This window comes from Branchiostoma lanceolatum, chromosome 17 (assembly GCF_035083965.1).
Source record: "Branchiostoma lanceolatum isolate klBraLanc5 chromosome 17, klBraLanc5.hap2, whole genome shotgun sequence".
Lineage (NCBI taxonomy): Eukaryota > Metazoa > Chordata > Leptocardii > Amphioxiformes > Branchiostomatidae > Branchiostoma > Branchiostoma lanceolatum.
In genome coordinates, this window is record NC_089738.1 from 13,009,496 (window position 1) to 13,028,520 (window position 19,025).

General features: G+C 40.4%; 3 protein-coding genes across 5 annotated transcripts in view; all 3 read right to left on the reverse strand.

The window, feature by feature from the left end:
- Positions 1-1,360: 1,360 nt before the first annotated feature.
- LOC136423065 (alpha-N-acetylneuraminide alpha-2,8-sialyltransferase-like) lies at positions 1,361-12,172 on the reverse strand. Its single transcript, XM_066411068.1, has 7 exons — positions 11,982-12,172; positions 9,844-9,948; positions 9,147-9,291; positions 7,619-7,731; positions 6,878-6,970; positions 5,142-5,389; positions 1,361-1,841 (listed from the first exon to the last, which is right to left on the reverse strand). Exons 1-7 carry the CDS (start codon positions 12,110-12,112, stop codon positions 1,624-1,626), a joined length of 1,053 nt encoding a protein of 350 aa, XP_066267165.1. The 5' UTR covers positions 12,113-12,172; the 3' UTR covers positions 1,361-1,623.
- Positions 2,016-3,747, reverse strand: LOC136423264 (lysosome-associated membrane glycoprotein 2-like). The gene is made up of 4 exons (XM_066411384.1): positions 3,588-3,747; positions 3,038-3,243; positions 2,129-2,465; positions 2,016-2,074 (listed from the first exon to the last, which is right to left on the reverse strand). Exons 1-4 carry the CDS (start codon positions 3,706-3,708, stop codon positions 2,016-2,018), a joined length of 723 nt encoding a protein of 240 aa, XP_066267481.1. The 5' UTR covers positions 3,709-3,747.
- Positions 12,173-13,859: 1,687 nt separating the features above from the next.
- LOC136423682 (unconventional myosin-VIIa-like) overlaps positions 13,860-19,025 on the reverse strand; it is a 49,747-nt gene continuing 44,581 nt past the window's right edge. For all 3 annotated transcript variants that reach the window (XM_066411961.1, XM_066411959.1, XM_066411960.1), the window contains 5 exons: positions 18,587-18,812; positions 18,004-18,070; positions 17,429-17,545; positions 16,686-16,889; positions 13,860-16,115 (listed from right to left, as the gene is read on the reverse strand). In XM_066411961.1, the coding sequence (XP_066268058.1) occupies positions 16,029-16,115; positions 16,686-16,889; positions 17,429-17,545; positions 18,004-18,070; positions 18,587-18,812 (701 nt within the window). In that variant the 3' untranslated portion in view covers positions 13,860-16,028. The remainder of the gene's footprint in view (positions 16,116-16,685; positions 16,890-17,428; positions 17,546-18,003; positions 18,071-18,586; positions 18,813-19,025) is intronic.

The window sequence follows — 19,025 nt, forward strand, 5'->3', positions numbered from 1 at the left end:
TAGATCCAAGACATGCAGGCGAGTTAGGTGCTTGAAGCTCCCTGGGTCTATCTGCTTGATGTGGTTGTTGGACAATATCAACGCCATGACCTTCTCCAAGCCGATGAACCAGGTCTGTTTGACATAGGTCAACCTGTTGGAATCCAGGGACAGTTTTCTGAGACTCGGAAACGCAGAGAAAGTGTTGTTCTCCACATCTGTGATCTTTGCATCTATCAAAGCCAAAAGGTGGACCGCAGAATGCTCGAGCGGTGTCAGGCTCTTTGCCGACAGGACATGGAATGGGTATCCTCTTATTGCAATATTTTCGGCCCTAGCAAGAAAAGGATTACTTCCAGAGGCAAAGCCCCTGTCAAGGGCCTCACACATGACACATGTATGCGTGCCAGACGTCTTTGCGAGCCACATCGCCGGCCTTCCTGTCAAAGGCACACACTTTCGCCATCCGTCTGTCTTACACTGAGAACGCTGGCCATTCGAAGCTGCACAGGCAGCTGCCAAGAGAAGCAAGAACAACATGGCTGTGTTCTTGTTCGTGCCACCTCTCACACACATTCTGTCTATTCGTATCTAAACCTTTCACCCGAGAAACTGTCTGTCACTTACCTGCAGTTTGCGTTCTTGGTCCGCAGATCTGTAAGCATCAGCAATGATCTGTCGGTCAGCTGATTAGCGCTTCTCTCCTCCGTTTTAACGAAGATTGTCGGTACGTAACAAGCTTTGCACCGCCGGCTGCGGTGGAGGCTGTACGTACACTGCATTCATTTACTAGACTTATTACTTCTTAGTGTTATGTTTATTCATTTACAGCACTGGGGGGGAATGCGATTGAAGTGTTAGGTGTTGTTATTGTACAAGAGTTGCGCAGAACCAGCATCCTGATATATTCAGACTAATCTTATGAAGTAGCTTATGACTAGTCAAATAATAACGCTCCCTGCACTGTGTTCTTGCTGAAACAAAATGACTGTTACAGTGCGTCTGTGTTTATTTGAGATGTAGGCATGTTTTTGGTAGATGACGAGCTCATTTTTCTGAAATTGCATGTCAATCTTGTTCTGTTCAAATGAGATTTGAGTTGTTTTTGAATCTGTAAGTTGGAATATTCCTGTTTATTAATGGTAAGCACGTGCACGTTAAAAATGCCATTTGATTTGAAATCACAAAGTGCAAGTCCTCATAACATATCTGCTCATCTCTAAACAAGAATATCAGATGCCGAAGATGGAGCACCAGGTTGGCAAAAGGACTTAAAATCTATTTGGTTCAGGGCTTATGACGTCATACATCCGGGTACGTGGAGTCTTAGCGTTGGAAGTCTGTCGCGCAGTGCGGGAAAGTCAAACTCTTTAGCTGCCTCTTATATTTGATATAAGATCGCGTTTTTTATTTGTAATGTCTTGATAAATGGACACCACCAAGAGCACTCACTGTGCGAATTAAAAAAAAACGGCTAACCTGATACTGTAAATGCATTTATGCAAGGTGAACTATTTTAACCTCCTCGATTTATGTCATACCTGGGCCACGAAAACGTTCGATACGTATGTGGCTTAGCCAAAAGAGGCAAATATGCACAATAAAACTTTTCTTCACTGAAGATAAAGTGAAATAATGATATGGTCAGCTACAGGAGTCAGTTCTTAGTTGTAAAATTCCCTCGCGGTGCAGCTGCTGAAGTTTTGCAAACTCGTCGGGAAGTTTGTGCATTTTGTGCGGAAGAGAGTTGTCGTAGTAGTGTTCCGTCAGAGCGACGTTGTTCTTATCCACGTGGAAGGGCCAGAAGCCGTACAGGTGAACCTCCCCACATATGGACAGAGCGGCGCTGGCCAAGAACAGGCCTGGAGGGAGAGACCAATGATTATTGGCGAGGTGGGCACAAAATACGACAGATCTAGACGAATAGTAATCTCGATTACAATAATACAATTTTTCGTTGACGTCATGACGCAAACCATGACGTGCACCTAGGTCTTAGCTTAAACATGATCATACAAGATATATAAAAACTTTATCTAGGCTAAGGTGTAGGACGATGAATTCTGCAACTGAATTTTCTTACTAAAGTCGCCATCTGCATAATACACATCATGTCACATGTGCATATAGTATTTGTGTGTATTATTACCTTCGTCGACGAATGGTTTCGTCGACAAGGTTATTCGATGGTGCTTGTCTGTGTGTCTGTTAGTGAACAGAATAAGTCGAGAACGCCTGGATGGTTTGTTGTCAACACTGTCAGGGAAGCGAGCCTCAGTTTCCATGTACTCAAGAACCATCTCAGACGCCTTAAAACCGCTGTCTGTGTCAACGTCCGCAAGGTCGTTCCAGCCTTTCGTGGAGACGAAGACCACGGTGAGGTTGGTCAGGCCTCCGTCGAACACCAGCTGTAAGGACGCCGTGTCGTTCCCACATGTCCCGGCTGCCTTGGTGTTCTTTGGTACGTCCCAAATGGCTAGTCCAGTCTGTTTTAAGAAATCAAACAAGTTTCCCGAAAATTAAACAGTATAACCGGCCGTGATATAACTGACATGGACGACGTCAACGACAGTGTTATAGCCGAGTTTGTAGCTTTTTTTCCCCATTCATTTCTGTATCAATTCCTGAATTCATGTCAAATAAGCATCTTATAATTACTACAGCTAATTTCTCTCCTTCATATGCGTTTATCATGATCACGTGGTTTTTACATTGACAATATACATGAGACCATGTACAAAGCTAAAAGGCAATATATATAGAATGGATAGATGCATGGTTTAGGCTCGTTCTTTGACGATTTTACGGGCATCGGTGACCATAGCATAAACCGGGCTGAGGTTTCCACTTTTGTCAGGGCGTGGCCTATAACAAGCTGTCAGCCAATCATAGAATCGCCTACATGTTTTCTCTGGGTAGATCCGATTTTCTAGATCTCATTATCTGAGAGCAGGTTAGAGTCCAGGCCTGCAAAAGTGGAAACCTCAGCCTGGTTTATTAGAGCCTCTCCAAGGCATATTTTAAACTCCGCGGCGAGGCTCTGTGTAGGAGAATGTACCTTGCCAGTTGTTCTGGTGTAGTTGACTTGTATCTGAGCCGCCATGAGCGCCATGAAGCACACCTTACCCCCGCTGTCTGTCAGGGTGTAGTTGTTCTGGGTGGGTTTGGGGACGGGGTAGGGGGTTGGGGTGGGGTGCACGGTTGTTTTCACTGGAATAGTGTGGGCGCTGGGTGTTGTGGACATGTCCGCTGCACACTCCTCCGCTGGATGAGGAGTAAAACATACATAACAAGAGTTTGAAGATCTCATGCCTCCGTGAAACATTTAGACTTTCTCGTATGTCTTGTTTAATTGTAGTTCATTGATTATTCAAATAAGGTTTGGCACTACATTGTCCATTGATAACTTCCTGTCACTCTACATGGAACGTGACTAGCACATGGAAAATATGTAACTGTGAAAACGCAGACAAACCGAAAACAAGACCTCCCGTGACTGTGTAGCCTCTTCTGTTGACCCTATGACCTGGAATGTCTGTCACGTCTGATAAACGACTATAGTAGTTCTACCACCTCTGAACTCCACTGAGAAATATTCTGAACCTCACCTTTACTGAAGTTGCCGCCCTTGACCTGAAACGGCTGCACCTGTAGGTGTGAGAACGAGACGGAGACATTTCCCACGGTCACGCTCACGGTGACGTCACACATGTAGGACCGGCCGGGCATGGCGTGGATGTCGTGAGGAGGGCCGCTCTGAAGTCTCGTCTCTCCTGGTAGATAGAAATAGGAAAAATGAAGGTCCCATAGCCTTTTCGAGGCCGTACAGGTAGTACACGTGAGTTGTTAATGATAGTCACTTGTTCCACTTGTCACCATTGGTAACTTGCACTGTTTGTATAATTACCTTCGTCGACGAATGGTTTCGTCGAGAAGGTTATTCGATGATGCTTGTCTGTGTGTCTGTTAGTGAACAGAATATGTCGAGAACGCCTGGGTGGTTTGTTGTCGTAGTTGGTGTGTCGGTGTGTATGTGGGAAATCTCAAGATGATTAGATTTTGGGCGAAGTGTTTTGCATAATTAACGAGAAAAGTGTAAAAATGTGTTACATTGTATGCTGAAGTATGTGTACGTGTCGGCTGTATTTTTCCAAGGCGTCATGGATAGGGCAAGGAGGTCCTGAGGGGTCATGTTGAGGGCAGGAAACGTCAGTTACACAAATTGGCTGTGAGCCAGCTGTAGGCATAATGGTAAGGTAGTCTCCAAGCAGACCTATGGGTTGGCTATAGCAGGGGCAGGTTTTGCTTCAGACTGTGAAAGGGAATTACTCAAGAAGGGCTTGGTGGATGGTCATAAATTTCTGTAAGTACATAGCTTGAGTGCTGATGTACATGATTAGATACTTATTATGCAAATCAGTATCTAATTTGCATAATTAATGAGGAAAGTTTATACATCCATCAATTTCCATGATAGGACTCTTAAACATGTGACATATGTAACTGAGGAAGAGAGAAATATTAATAGATATCAGCTTTGCAAATGAGAACCTCATTGACATAATTAATGAGAAAAACTATAACTCGAGATGGTCTTGATGGATGGTCATGATTTTTGGTATGTAGATAGCTTACGTGATGCTTTGTATGATTGGATGATAATTATGCAAATCAAATTCTAACTCGCATAATTAATGAGGCAATTTTAAAAATCTGCTGTGTTCCATGATATGACTATTCAAATATGTGACATTTGTAACTAAGGAAGAGAGGAATGTTGATAGATAGGAAATATGCAAATGTGGGCCTAATTAGCATAATTAATGAGAAACTACTATAATTCCATACTAGTAAATGACGGCAATTTCATAATTGTGGCATTAGGAAGTTGTGTGAATGTGAACACCATTGAATCAAATTATGCTAATAAGGAGGGAGCTTATTTGCATAATTGATGATAAATGTTAGCATAACCTTCTTTGTTAAGCTCATAGTCATAACAAGGAGGTTTGGACAACTTATGTTACTTGGGTGAAGAGGGTCAACTGGTATGATTGATGATTGATGAAAAACACTCCTAATACGTCAGTCATAAAGGTCAAAATCATTTGACGAAGGTATGAGGTCGTAGAACTCTTGTTTGATATAAAAAAAGACGGTACCTGTAGATATTCTTGTTGCTTTCACCCCGTTGCTTTTCCAATATTTATTCATGGCCAGCATGAAGTTTGGGTTTCCAAAGACCACACTTAGTTTGGACCTATATTCCTTTAAAGTAGTCTGAACGGCGAAGCTGCGAGGTGTGCACATTTTGAAGGAGAATGCCGGCATCCAGACATACGCACTGTCGTAACGCGATAAATCCGCCACGAATCTGTCCCTCAAAGTCGTGTTCTTTAGTCCCAGATACCTGAGAGGGGAAAGATATTACATCTTTTTTTTTACAACTTTATTCACCACCACCAATTTTCAATCAAATCACAACATCATAATCATTCAAAACAATACTTGAAAGTAACAATACAGACGCGATACAACATTATAGATAAACTTAACTACTTATGACAACAAGGTGTATAAAATAAAATATATAATATCATAACAAAACAATACTTAAGATAGTTAGTAAAATAATACACATAGGCTGTACTGATGAGACAACAGTACCTGTTAGATAATTGATTGTAGCACTACGTGTGTGTGCGTTTTCATTGGAAAAAAAATCATGATTTCGTAACTTTGGTTAAAGCGCATTCGTAACATTTGTGTATTTGAAGAAAGCGCATTCACTACGAAAGAAAGCCCCTCCCTTCAGGTCAATGAACTTTTGCCCCCACGCCAAAGTAATGATGATAGACCATCACTTCATGTCATCAGTTGCTTAGCAGTCAAGTTCAACCACAGTCACCATGTTCTAAAGTCGCCTTGTCCTTTCCTTACGTCGTCAGGATAAATCACCATGTTGTTAAGTCCGTATTACAGCTTTGGTATGATTATCGGTCAGGCCATGTTGATTTGATTATATGGATGACATCCGCGCGCGCACCTAAAAAAGTTTTCGACCACACTGTAAATCGTACAAAGCATTTACAAAAGGAGCAAATTATATGCAATTAATTTTTCTTTAAATAGGAAAACGTATACTAATTTCACAGAATGTCAAAGAAGAAGATGTGAAAGAACAAAAATGAAGAATCCATTGTTCGGTATGCCAAACTCTGTGTGTTTAGTCTTTTGTTCAACCTTCATGACCACTTAAATTTCATGATGAAGGCACTGGTTCTTTTCCAAACATTTTTTTCACAAGCTCGCATCAGTTTTGGGGTTCCCAGAGGATGCCATCCATATAACCTAATCAACCTGGCCTCAGCATCCCACCAGGGGGTACGTGTACATTGGAATAACGAGGTTTGCCTTTGTAACTATTTTGCTCTGTCTAAAATCTACTGATAGAAGTCCAACAAGCACCAACACACCTAAACCAAGTAATTAGATGATGGTGATTAATCATGGGAACCAACAGGTTGCACCTGTATGTATAGTAGGTGAGTACACATGTATATTCAAGAGTAACTGAATGAAATAAATTGTATATCAGAGTACAGTCCATGGGGTCTTTTTGTCATAGTGTTGAACCGGGGTCTCACAGTTACCAACAAATTGTAACCAGGAGCTCAACTCCGAGGTTTCTAAGCGTACACATCAATGCGAATGCATGTTCGCGTTGTGTTTTACAGGCGAGTAAAAGTTACCATTACATTAATGATTACATGTCCCCGCGATAAAACCAATCCGTCCAGCCGTTCTTTAGTTATCTTGTTGATCAACAGACAGAGTGCTGTCTAACATATAACCTTCTTGACGAAGGTACTAACTGTGGACAAAGCATAGAACTCACCTATTCTTTACTATAGATGGATTGATGGTGACCAGATTTGTTTTCTTCCCAACATCTGTTACAAATCTCTCGTCTATCGGTGCCAGGTTGCATCTGTATGTATAGTAAGTGAGCAGACATGTACATGTATATTCAAGAGTAATTGAGTGAAATATATCAGAGTACAGTCACACCTCTCTCTGTGGTGGTCCCTCTGTGACTTGGCGGTCACAATAGGCAAGCCGTCACTTTAGACAGGATTCGTGATGTTTGTGTCAATGAGAAGATAATCTAAGCCACCCCCAAAAAGTGATATCATGATCACAATCGCCAGGAAGCCTTTACACAGAGGTGTTGACATGTACAGGATTGACTGTGTACGAGATGAATCGTATGAAACATGCATATCAGAGTATGTACAAGATGAATTGAATGAAACAAAATATTTCATACTTGACAATCGTCAAAAGACACCGTTTTACCTCGACGTCGGACGCTTCTATGAAACCATAAGTAGCATTTCCTTATTTCTACAGATAATAACGACATATTGTAAATCCATTTATATTGTGGTTTGTAATTTTAGTGATTGGGGAAAGGGAGTAGTTCACTGCAAGCGTTCAATTTTAACATCACTGTCTCAAATGTTAGTGATCAAATTTTGGCGGTTGGCTAGTGGCCGTTAAAGTACTAAAACAAAGTTACCGTTAACGAGTCCAGAATTACAGTAGCTAGGGCCCTCCCATTCAGGTTCATTCATACCTGAACACAAAGTCGGCAGAGTCGATTTCTCGGCCACATCCGCTGTCTTTCAACAAGCCACTGTTCCCGACAACACTGCAGCTGGCGTACTTCTTGTACCGGAACGGCGTTTTCTACAGAACATTTCACAAAAGTTGTTATCGTCTGTGTCTGTCTGTCCATATGTAATACATAGCCACGTCTCACGTGTGACAGGAAGCGAAGAGCAAAAGGTCAGAGTTGAGGAAGTTAAAGGACATGAATTTGAGTTCAGAGTTGGTAGAACGATTCATTTATCCGCAAGGCTCGGGCTTGTCAAGTAAAATTGTAGACAGATCTTTATAGAAAAGCCGTAACCTTGTGGTATGGATACCCAGAGGCGGCGGCACGAATTTTTGATTGGGGGGGCGAGATCAGTTGAGATGAAATGTCACTGAAAGGAGCGCCGAAGGCGCGACAATACTAGGGGGGTCCGGGGGTATGCTCCCCCGGGAAATTTTGAAATCTAGACCCTCTGAAATGCTATTTCCTGCATTCTGAGGGGCAGATTTTGATGGAAGAGTAAGCTAAGTTCAATGACATCTCTATTTGTAAAAAAAAAAATGCAGAAGGGTTTCAGCTTGATTTTTTGGGAACGGCGCCCTCCCGACATATTTTTTTGCCAGAGGTACGACATGCTCTCACAGGAAAACTTAAAATTCTTGACCCATTGAAACGCTATTTCCTGAATTCTGAGGGGCAAATTTTAAAGTAATCTAAGTTTAATGACGTCTCTATATGTGAAAAAAATACAGAAGGGTACGTATAATTCAGCTTGAGTTTTGTTGGACGACGCCCTCCCGACATACGATTTTTCCGCCGGAGCGCGACATTGAAAAGTTTAGAATTTTGACCCATTGAAACTCTGTGTCATGAATTTTGAGGGGCAAATTTTGCTGACAAAGTAAGCTAAAAAGGTTAATGACATCTCTATATGTGAAAAAATACAGACGGGTTTCAGCTTGAGTTTTGGGGTGTGACGCCCTCGAGCCCTCCCGACATATTTTTTGCCGGCGGCAACATTCTCCTCCGGGAAAATTTTGAAATCTTGACGCCCTGAAATGCTTTTTCCTGAGTTTTGAGAGGCAAATTTTGCTGATAGATTGAACAAATACTGAAGGGTTTCAGCATGACCTTTGGAGGGCAACGCCGTCCAGACATATACGCCGGCGGCGCAACAATTCTAGGGTGCAACAATCCTAGTATGCTAACGTACGTCGGAGAAAATTTTGAAATCTTGACCCGCTGAAACAGTATTTCCTGCATTTTGAGGGACAAATTTTGCTGGTAGAGTAAGCTAAGTTAAGAAAATCTCTGTCAGTGAAAAGATTCACAAGGGTTTCAGCTTGATTTTTGGGGGGGCGACGCCCCCCCAACATATTTTTCGGGGGGGCAGCCGCCCCCCTTGCCCCCCCTGTGCCGCCGCCACTGATACCAGTTGCATGCCATCCATAAGATTTTTAGAAAAAAAAAGGACAGAAATGAAAATAGAAATCTTCAAACATTTTACCTGGGGAAATTTGTTCCATATCTCGCTGGTGACTTGAAGTTTTGATTTCCTTTCCGCGTCGTACTGGATGGTGGTGTTGACCGCTGTGTTGGACTGGGTCACCAGTAGATTGTGACTTCCGTTACAGCATGTCTCAAGTTCGCTCCTGTAATGTCAATGTGCAGTCTTTTTGAGGTATGATGTAGGAAACTTACGAAGTATTCGTTCGCGAAGGATTCACATCGAGGTATATAATGTATTAAAGGAAATAGATCAAACAACCGGGTTAAGATTCCAACACCTATATAGCTAGGCGTTTCAGATAGCATCCAGTGATGAAAGACATCGGAAGCTGTCTGAAACTTTATCCAGTTGTTTGATTTATTTTGATTAGTGTGTTTTACGATGTATTCTTGAAATGCCGCGAAAATAAATGGAATTACAGTATTACTTTGAAAGTGCCTCTTAGATCTTATGAGAGATGTTGAATTCTCGACATGTTACATAATTATATAGTATGGTAGATGTTAATGTTACAAAATGAATGTGAATGCGGAGGAATTTGAAATAGTTAATCTGGAGGCAGCATTATATTCACAATAAGGGTCGAATGCATTTAGAGCGCGCCGGTTGTGTCCTCAAACAGCAATCTTGCACCTGTAAGAGCGTACAAAAGCGTACAAAAGCGACCAATGATTATGGACTACAGTGGACGCACCTGTACCTGTCCGCAGCTGTGCTATTGTAGACCCACGCAGGAGATTCGGTCCGGCCAAGTTTGGAAAGGTCGTCTGTGGCTTCTTCAAGATTATGCTGCGCAATCCTTGAAGCATTGTGAGAAAAAAATCAAACCGCGGCTAAAATGTGGAATATATAGAAATACATTGATTTTCCTGTACCAAGCCTAACACAGAAAGTTTGGGAACTTAACTTCAGTTGATCATATCGTTAATACCGTCGTTACTTTATCGGCCACATTGTCTATACATATACATATACATATACATATACATATACATATACATATACATATACATATATATATACATATACATATACATATACATATACATACACATACACATACACATACACATATACATGTATACATACATACATGTTTTCATACATACATACATATATATAATTCGAAAGCCTATTTATCATTCTTTACAACTGTACCCCACTTGCTATGATCGTACACTCATGTGTCGAGCACCAGGGCTAACAATGTGAGTTTCAAAAGAAAAGGGCATAAATTTCCCTGACAACACTGGCAGGGAAATGTTAGCACTTTTCTTGGGTGACCCACACATCAAATCCGTTACATAGTGCCCATTGCATTTGCAATTGCTAACCTTCTATTAGTAGTAGTGCACTGCGGCTTCACTACGGTTCACGTTTTTAGCCAAGTGCACCGGGGCACCCTTTCCCTTCTCTTTCAGTGCGTTTGGTTAATCAATGGTACAAGCTATCTTTGTTCGTCACAAAAACACACCACGTTCTTTTGACAAGGTGCGGCAATTAGGAACATTTATTTCCTCCTTTTCTATATATATATGTATGTACCTTGTCGTCACAAAAACATACCACATTCTTTTGACAAGGTGTGGCAATGAGGAACATTTATTTCCTCCTTTTCTATATATATGTGTATGTACCTTGTCGTCACAAAAACATACCACATTCTTTTGACAAGGTGCGGCCATTAGGAACATGTAGTTCCCCCTTGTTGGCAGGCAGATAGAACGTTTGTTCAGAAACTTGTGTGAGAGGAAAAAGCTTTTGACCGACAAAAGTTCAATTCTATTATATTCCCATATGCCGTACGACGGTCAGAAATGAGACGCCCAAAATATGCGTCAAATCTCGTACTACCAAACAAATGTCGCATGCTTCGGATGCCTAGCAAATAAGATGCCATTCTTTTATATATGCAAAGCAAAGTAAAGCATGCTTGAACAAGCAACTGTGAAAGCGGTCCACAACATAGCAATTAGTGACCATTTTTCGTCCTTTGGAAGTTTCAAACACGTACGCCATGGGTGATGGACATGTTTGCTGAATTCAGCATAACTTGAGTGACGTCGGTTTTTATCACCTCTTCTTGAGTTTTACTCATACACAATGTAGACCGTGCACAGGTGGTCAAAAAACAGGTGTGTACGATATAAATAGTATACATCACAAATCATTAACTCAAAAGGACATCCTGAAAAACGGCCTTTGCCTTTTTTGTTGACAGAAGAAGGACTTCGGTAGCCATATTTTCACGTTGTGATGAAAGGTCATTGTATAAGGACCAACACATTCTATTGTGTAGTAATAGACAATTGTTGATAAAACATCAAAATGTGGACGAAACCTATAAAAAACTGAACATTTTCCAACCGTGTGCCCGGCTACACATCTAGTAAAATTGACGAGACGCCACCGTATCACCAACAAACACACTAGTATTTGGTTGTAACGTTAGATGTTGCAACTAACGTTAGTTACAACTAAGAATCTTTATAAGGACTCACGGTCAACATCATAAACGAGTAGGATAGCTTTCATTAGTGGCGTCATTTCCTCAATTTACTAAAAATGTGTAGACATTGGTGTGGCAAGTATGCTACTTGTGAAAAAAAGCGACAGAAAAACCGTTACCGTTTCTTTAGTACTAGAGTAACTGTTCTCCATTTGGTGACAAGTAAAATACAAACGAAGTGTAGTATTGTTTCATAATCCTAAAAGCTAGTAAGCAAGTAGCTCCGGTTGTAGCAGATTTTGTTTTTGATACTGGTGCCATTTCAGCAAACACGTGTGTTTAAACACTATTTACAGTAACGAACGCTATTGTCTATACCTCACCTGTTGAAACTTATCCTGTCCGGGACTGTCTCATCGGTAAGCTCTTTCCTGGGAAGGAGAACGAATTCTTTGGAGATAAACAGAATATTGAGCATTACCGATACAACCAATAGGCATTTGGCGCGCTTCATTTTGACCGTCGTATGCCCACTCACCACAGAAGCATTTGTTTGCTTGTGTATTGTGACACAGGGATGAATACATATTTGTAAGGGGTGAGGTGAACCCGAGGTGAACAGCCCTTTAAAACAAAGTAGTGCGGAGGGTATCAAGGCGGTTACGAATGATCTTGCATGGAAATTTATTGGATATATAGTAACGACTTTGTTTTGAGTTGGAAGGACTCATATTTCACTTGTATTTCTGTTAGTTTTTTGTATGTAAAGTTATGTTGCATTGAACTGGGTCCGCCCCAGGGCCCTCTTAAGATAATAAATAAACAAATGGAAATGAGTGAAACATTTACAATAGACCATTTTCTCCAAGCCACGTTTTCAAAAAAGTCGAATAGCACAGCAATACCAGGCTTAATTACTGATGGGCACTGGGAAAGCAAAAAGCTTGGCCAGCATAACACCAACCACGAACCTTTTCAAACAGCTTCCTGTACCGGAACGTTAGTTTGAATACCACAGTGCCAATTCAGGGTACTACACGCCTCACGGTAAAATGTTAGTTCAAATCCTTCCCACGCCTTTAGGTTCGGGAGCAGTGCCCTTTTATAAAGGCCTTGGGCCGCACATTACAGGCCAGAGTAGGAGGGGACTCAGTTTACAGATAATGGTGTGTTCAGCTACCATACTGTTATCGATGAGTGCTATCAAAGCGGAGACAGTAGTCTGTACCAGTACCATTTTTCAAGTCTTTGGTTTGGTCTGGCCTTCCGAATGCAAGGTAAACATTCTACCCCCCGGTGAGTTGCACATGACATGTTTGCATACAAACACACCTTGATTACGGCGACCTTGCAATGCTTAGGCCGATCCTGACTGTCGATCACAGGTGAGTAGCAGGTCAACCAATTGCAACTGGCGGTTCAACCATAGAGTGGCTGCTGCAAGTCCGTCAAATATTTGCATTTCGTCGTTTTGACAGAGGTGGGCGAGGCTATGGGATCGGTTTATTTGCCAACATGAGGACACGGTAGCATTCAAACCATTACGTATAATCAGTATATGCTACAAGTCGGAAACCCCCTACTTGCGACTTGGCAAGTGTACTACAGACGGACAAAACAGTCGCTTTCGGCAGTACGTACGTAGCACTGTACTTGTAAACACTGCATGGCAAACACGGTGGAAGACGAAACACACTTTATCTCAAGTTGCCCCTTCTACGATCAAGAAAGAAAGGCGCTATTTGAAGATCTTGAGGCCACCAATTTCCACCTACTCTCCCACGTTTACAGACAAAAAGAAGACTACTCTCCTCTTAACATCACAAAACCCACACATTACAGAAAAAGTGGGATCATTCGTCTTCTACTGTCTCGGAAAAAGAAGTCAAACCCAAGGAGGTTAACCTCCTTGTCAAACCCAAATAAGATTGAATCTAGTGTTAGTATTTAGACTAGAATAGTCACATGCCATATTGTTATCAATTGTCTGTCCGTCCTTTCATGTTACATGTACTTGCAATTAGCCTACAGGGAAGAACTTGCAATAATCTTCTATATTAATATATTATATTCTCCAAGCAGATGTTTCGGTGTAGAGAAGTGGCCGCGACTGTTAACGTTTCTCTCTCGTATGTATTACACAAATGGGTAGAAGACAGGACAAAAGTTTCCGTGGTGGTTTTGAGTTCGCGGTGATGAGATCACTGCGAAAACCATAACATGAAGCCACCGTGTGTGACTATGAAGTAAAGAGCCAGAACTTGAAGTCCATGATGCAGTATTTATTGAGACATATGTGACGCCAACAGAAATGTGTCCGGGACAATTAAATCATACATGCGCCGCTCAATTTAATGTAAACATACTCTAAAAACAATTCAATTAACGACTATAGTAAGTACCATACATGTAGCTTCAGTTACACTTCATCGGATTTTACACCAACACACTAACAGCAGAGTTTTCCTATTCTATAAGAAAGCAAAACATGGATAATTTCGGTTGATTGTGTGATCAGTGCTTGCATTTATGTACCAGACAATGGTAACATACAGTTGGTTACTAAGTCCTACATACGTAAATAAAATCAAAGTTTTTCGTACGTTGTGTGGTCTTTATTCTTAACCACATGGTTCACGATACAGGCCTAATCCTGTGAACACGAATCTTTAAAAAAAATTATACCAAATCAAACCCTGTAGAGTCTAAGCTGTCTTTTATGAATGAATGGATTCTGTATTTGCTACCACAAGATCTAGATAATGGTTGAATATATTTGGACCATATTCCTGAATACTTGCTGTGTAATTTAAGACCAAACATTAGAAGTACATTCAGCATTTGATATAGATACATGTAAAGAAACACCACCAAATCAGACAAACTTCTATTTTGAACAAACTATAATTCTATGTCTTGGCTTTTCTTCTCTATATCAGCTTCATAACTTACCTTACTAAGTTATCTAGACCTATTTCTTAAATATACATATAATCCAACAATAATTAATATTTTTCAAATTGGAAAAGCTATCTCTAATTTCATGAGGTGCTCCTAAAACTATATACTGTGAAAATAGTATCAATAGCAGCTACCGTTGTCATCAAAGTTCTAATATAATTAATAATAACAAATATTTATGCACATTATGTATTTGTTCACATGAATCCATATCTGTCTCTAGTTCAAACTACAAATGCATGGATACAATCAAAGAATACATATCAAGTATTTGCTTGATCTTTTTTATGATTGAAAAAAATCATTACACCATAATTAAGTTTTCACATAGTTTACACCAGCAATTTCGTCACTTAAAAACCTGGTACTTAAGACTGCTTTGACGCTGAACACAATTCCTTATCCAGCAAACCTTTTACAAATAGACCTTATTATCGAATGTTGTTATTTGTCATCCCCAAGTAAAGATTGTTACAGCATAAAGTTCACTAACGTTTGGCGTTTTATAATTTCATAGTTTTATAATTTCAAATGTGTTTAAGGTTGCATAGGTTGTGTACAATCTTATATGTAAGTAGTTGATATCTTAAAGCTAAAAAGACAGTTCAGAAGAAAACATTTTTTAACCAAAACTGGTTGCTCCTTGTCCTACAAGCACTGAGTTTTGCCAGACTTCTTCAAGACTTTTCTTTCATTCAGTTTTTAAAGTGTAAAGTGGCGAGGGAGAAATTAAGACATTATGGAACTGTTGTACTTTGTAATCATTGAATTATTACACTTTTCCCCAAACATGAAAATTCTTGAGTTGTAACAATGTGACAGAAGAGACTGATTTCAAAATGACAACATGATAAAGTTAAAAGAAAGTAACACTGGATGCAGTCTTGTATTCATCAACATTCAAACAGGAGTGCAGTATTTCAAAGCTCAAAATATACAGATCTCTTTCTGACCGGTTAACTGGTAGGTCTTTTTCAATGGAGAAAATTAAAACCACTGCATTTCACAATCATGTCCATTATCAACTCTCAAAGGAGTCTAGTATACAATATTATCAACAATCCATTCTATATAGTACAGAAAAGCCAAGAAAAATCATGTAAAATAAATTTGTTATTATGATATTGATTTAGACTGCTGAAACAAGCCCTTTTTCTTTAAAACCATTCAAATACGAGGGAGACTGTGTAAGCTCAAGCTTGAACACAGAGTTTAACAAATAATTTGTGATATAAACCAAGATGAAATCGCTGACAGTATTTTCTATGAACTTGGATTTCTTGGAGCCACCCAAAGTTATGCTGAAGACAGCATGGCAAGAGACATACACTTTGGTCTAGCTTGATCCAAGAACTACATCACTCCTTGCTCCATCTCAGTTTGCTACTGTGAAAAATGAAGAAGTCTAAAGTCTGCTTCACCTTTGGACTTTACTGTAATTCTTAAGGTGCTTCTTGAACTTTGACCTTTCACCTTCTGCTGTCCCTGCGCTGTCTGTTCATGGTGGTGAGCATCAGGCTGATGTAAGAGGTCAAAAGGTCATCCATCTTGTAACCCTGTTTGTGGGAGACATTACGCAACACGTTGGTTATAAGTAACAGTAACACTGCTGGCACTCCTAATACATTCAGTACAATTATTTACAGATATTTGAAGTAAAAATAGGCTAGTTCTCGGTTCGAAGTGCGCATTATGTAGTGTGATGCATTGTGCGCAAGATGTCAAACTTGAAGGCCCCTGGCCATTCTTTATGTTGCGTTTGCTAGAGGCCTTCACCTTTGACACATTACCAACAATGCATCACAATGCACAAGTCATGTGCACCTCAAACTGTGAACTAGCTTATAACTGCTAACATTCACTACTTTTCTTCACAGACATTTGAAAGTTACTGTTACACAATTAGATCACTTCCTGCCTAGACTTCCAATTCTCCAAGTATCCTAAGTCTATCATACCATTTCCACCTTTCATTCTGGTAGGCCGCCACTCTGCAATATCAAACTACCTGCAGATTCATACCAAGACAAACACACCAAAAAACAGATTAACTGATTACAATGCCTTCATTTTCACAGAGGAAACTGCAAAATATAATTAAAAAGACTTCAGAAAGAGACACTGACCAGTGAAGTCTCACACAACAGCTTGCTGCCCCGGACCAGGTTGCCGATAGTCATGTGGAAGTACGTGTTCCCACTGCTCCAGTTGGAGATCTTGGTGAAGGGGTGCGTCACCAGGCTTTCCTTCGTCTTAGGGTCGATCAGACTGACGCCATGTTTGTTAATGGCAATCAGAAGGATCTCTGGGTAGTTGGGTTCTGTAGTTTGCTGTTGGGGACAAAGGAGAAAGAATGGTCAAAGGCTGCCGTTATACTGTAATAGGGGAAATGTTCATTTTGCAGTAGAGAGAACATAGAGTGTTCACAGTGGGTTTAAGCTCGGTTGAAGCAAAGGGGGTAGGTGGCAAAGACAGATCAAAAATTTTTGAGGTGGTTTTAAGTCTGGAGTGAAGAGGTCACCATGAAAGCTGTGAACATAAAACCCTTTTACACAGTATTACTTAAAATGTTATGTCAAAAGTGACCACTCAAGGGTCTTGATGGTAACAGCAGATAGGTGGCCACTACAGATGGGCTTATTAAATGCAATGTAACTTATAATGTAAATATAATGTAACTTAAAAGGACCCCGAAAAAGTGGTTACAATGGCCAGGTTAAATGCCAGGATTCAAACCCGTTACCTCTGGATCACGTATCTGCTAGCCTAACCACAATGGCATCAATGGTCAAGTCAAGTGCACTATGTACAAACTAAACATACATAAAATGTCTCTTTATGATATGAGCAGGAATGAGATGACATCTACCTTGACCTCGAAGAAGGCGGAGCCGAAGGTGGACCACCTGTAGATGATCTTAAGGAAGGACAGTTTGGCATCTTCCTTAGACTTGCCCGCATGTTTGTTGTAAGCAGCGACGATTTGCTGATAACAACAACACAAGAAGAGCTCAATCAATATTTCAGTACAGGACTATAAAAACAAGAATGCAACAACTTCATTGGCAAAAAAATCAATCTTCCAGGAACTCCATCAATATTTCAGTAAGGACTAAGAATAGAAATACCAGATGTGCGTTTAGAGCCATACCATGTCACTCATTCATCAGTAAAAACCTCAATCTTAGAAAAAAACATTGGTCAATCAATATTTCAGTAAGGATTCAGAAGGATAACAGTTGGTTTTAATTATAGCGTTCAACAATTTCACTTTTTCCTTTGTAAATATATTAAAAACGAGCATGTTTGTAAATCCTATCTTATAATATATGATGCACAACACAACAGATGAGATGAATATTCAAATGAATACCGTGTGATTTGATTAAAACCAATGATTTTCTGATAGTTAGAGGTTGTTGAGAAAATGTGGTTTCCACCCACCCTCTTCCAGTCATCGGGGGACATGCTCCGTATCATGTCCTGGGGCGCCAGTTCTCTCAGCATCTTCCTACAACAGCAAGGGTAAACAGAGTGAGATAGGTGTAGTGTGATTGACAGTTCAAATCTGTTTCATGTATGCTTGATGTAGACACAGTAATGCATGTCTGCCATATCATGACTTACATGTCATGTAAGCGAAGGCCAATAGCTTGTACGTCTAGTGTCGATGATGATGCATGATACCATGACCAGACATGTTTTATTTAATATGTCTTAGAGGCCTTCAACTTTCACATACTATACACAATGTATCTTGCTGTGCTTATCCATTTCAAACCATTTCATTTTCTTTTATTTATTCATACAGGGCAAATACAACTCAGGTTGTGAAGCTTGTTTTTCAGGTACCCCTGATTCACATATGAAAACACAAACTACGACTAAGTACACAGTAACAATAATAATCAATCAGTCATAAAAGCCAGCTAGATAGCGTCTCCAAGAACCATGAGCTAGCTTAAAGCAAGGTTTAGAATGTTTGCAAAGGTTTGTGAAAGGCTCAGGGGAAAAACTGTTGACATACGGGATGTTGATGAACTCGGACTTGTCGTCCCCGAAGCGTACGCGGTACTGCAGAGCCGCGAGAGTGATGGCTTCGTCCTTGGTGCACTTGTGGTACCCCCGCAGCAGTTTGGGCAGCTCCTGGTGGTAGTGGAATATGGAGTCTGCGTTGGTGTCCTTCCCTGGGACCGTGTTCGTCCACAGCTTCTTCATAAAGAACACTTGGTATGTCAGCTGGGGCATAGAGCCTGCAGAAAAAAATTGTTTATTAGCATATATACAAATATCTAAAAATAAAGATAAACAGGGCAAAAAAACATGCAGGGGGGGCCAGAAGCCTATGTGGCTTTTTGTGGGCCTCCCCTCGAAATTAGACCATAGGAATTTTTTAAATTGTACATAATGGAAACTAAACAAAATTAACAAAAGAAAAAAATTGAAATTATACCATAAATCTGAAT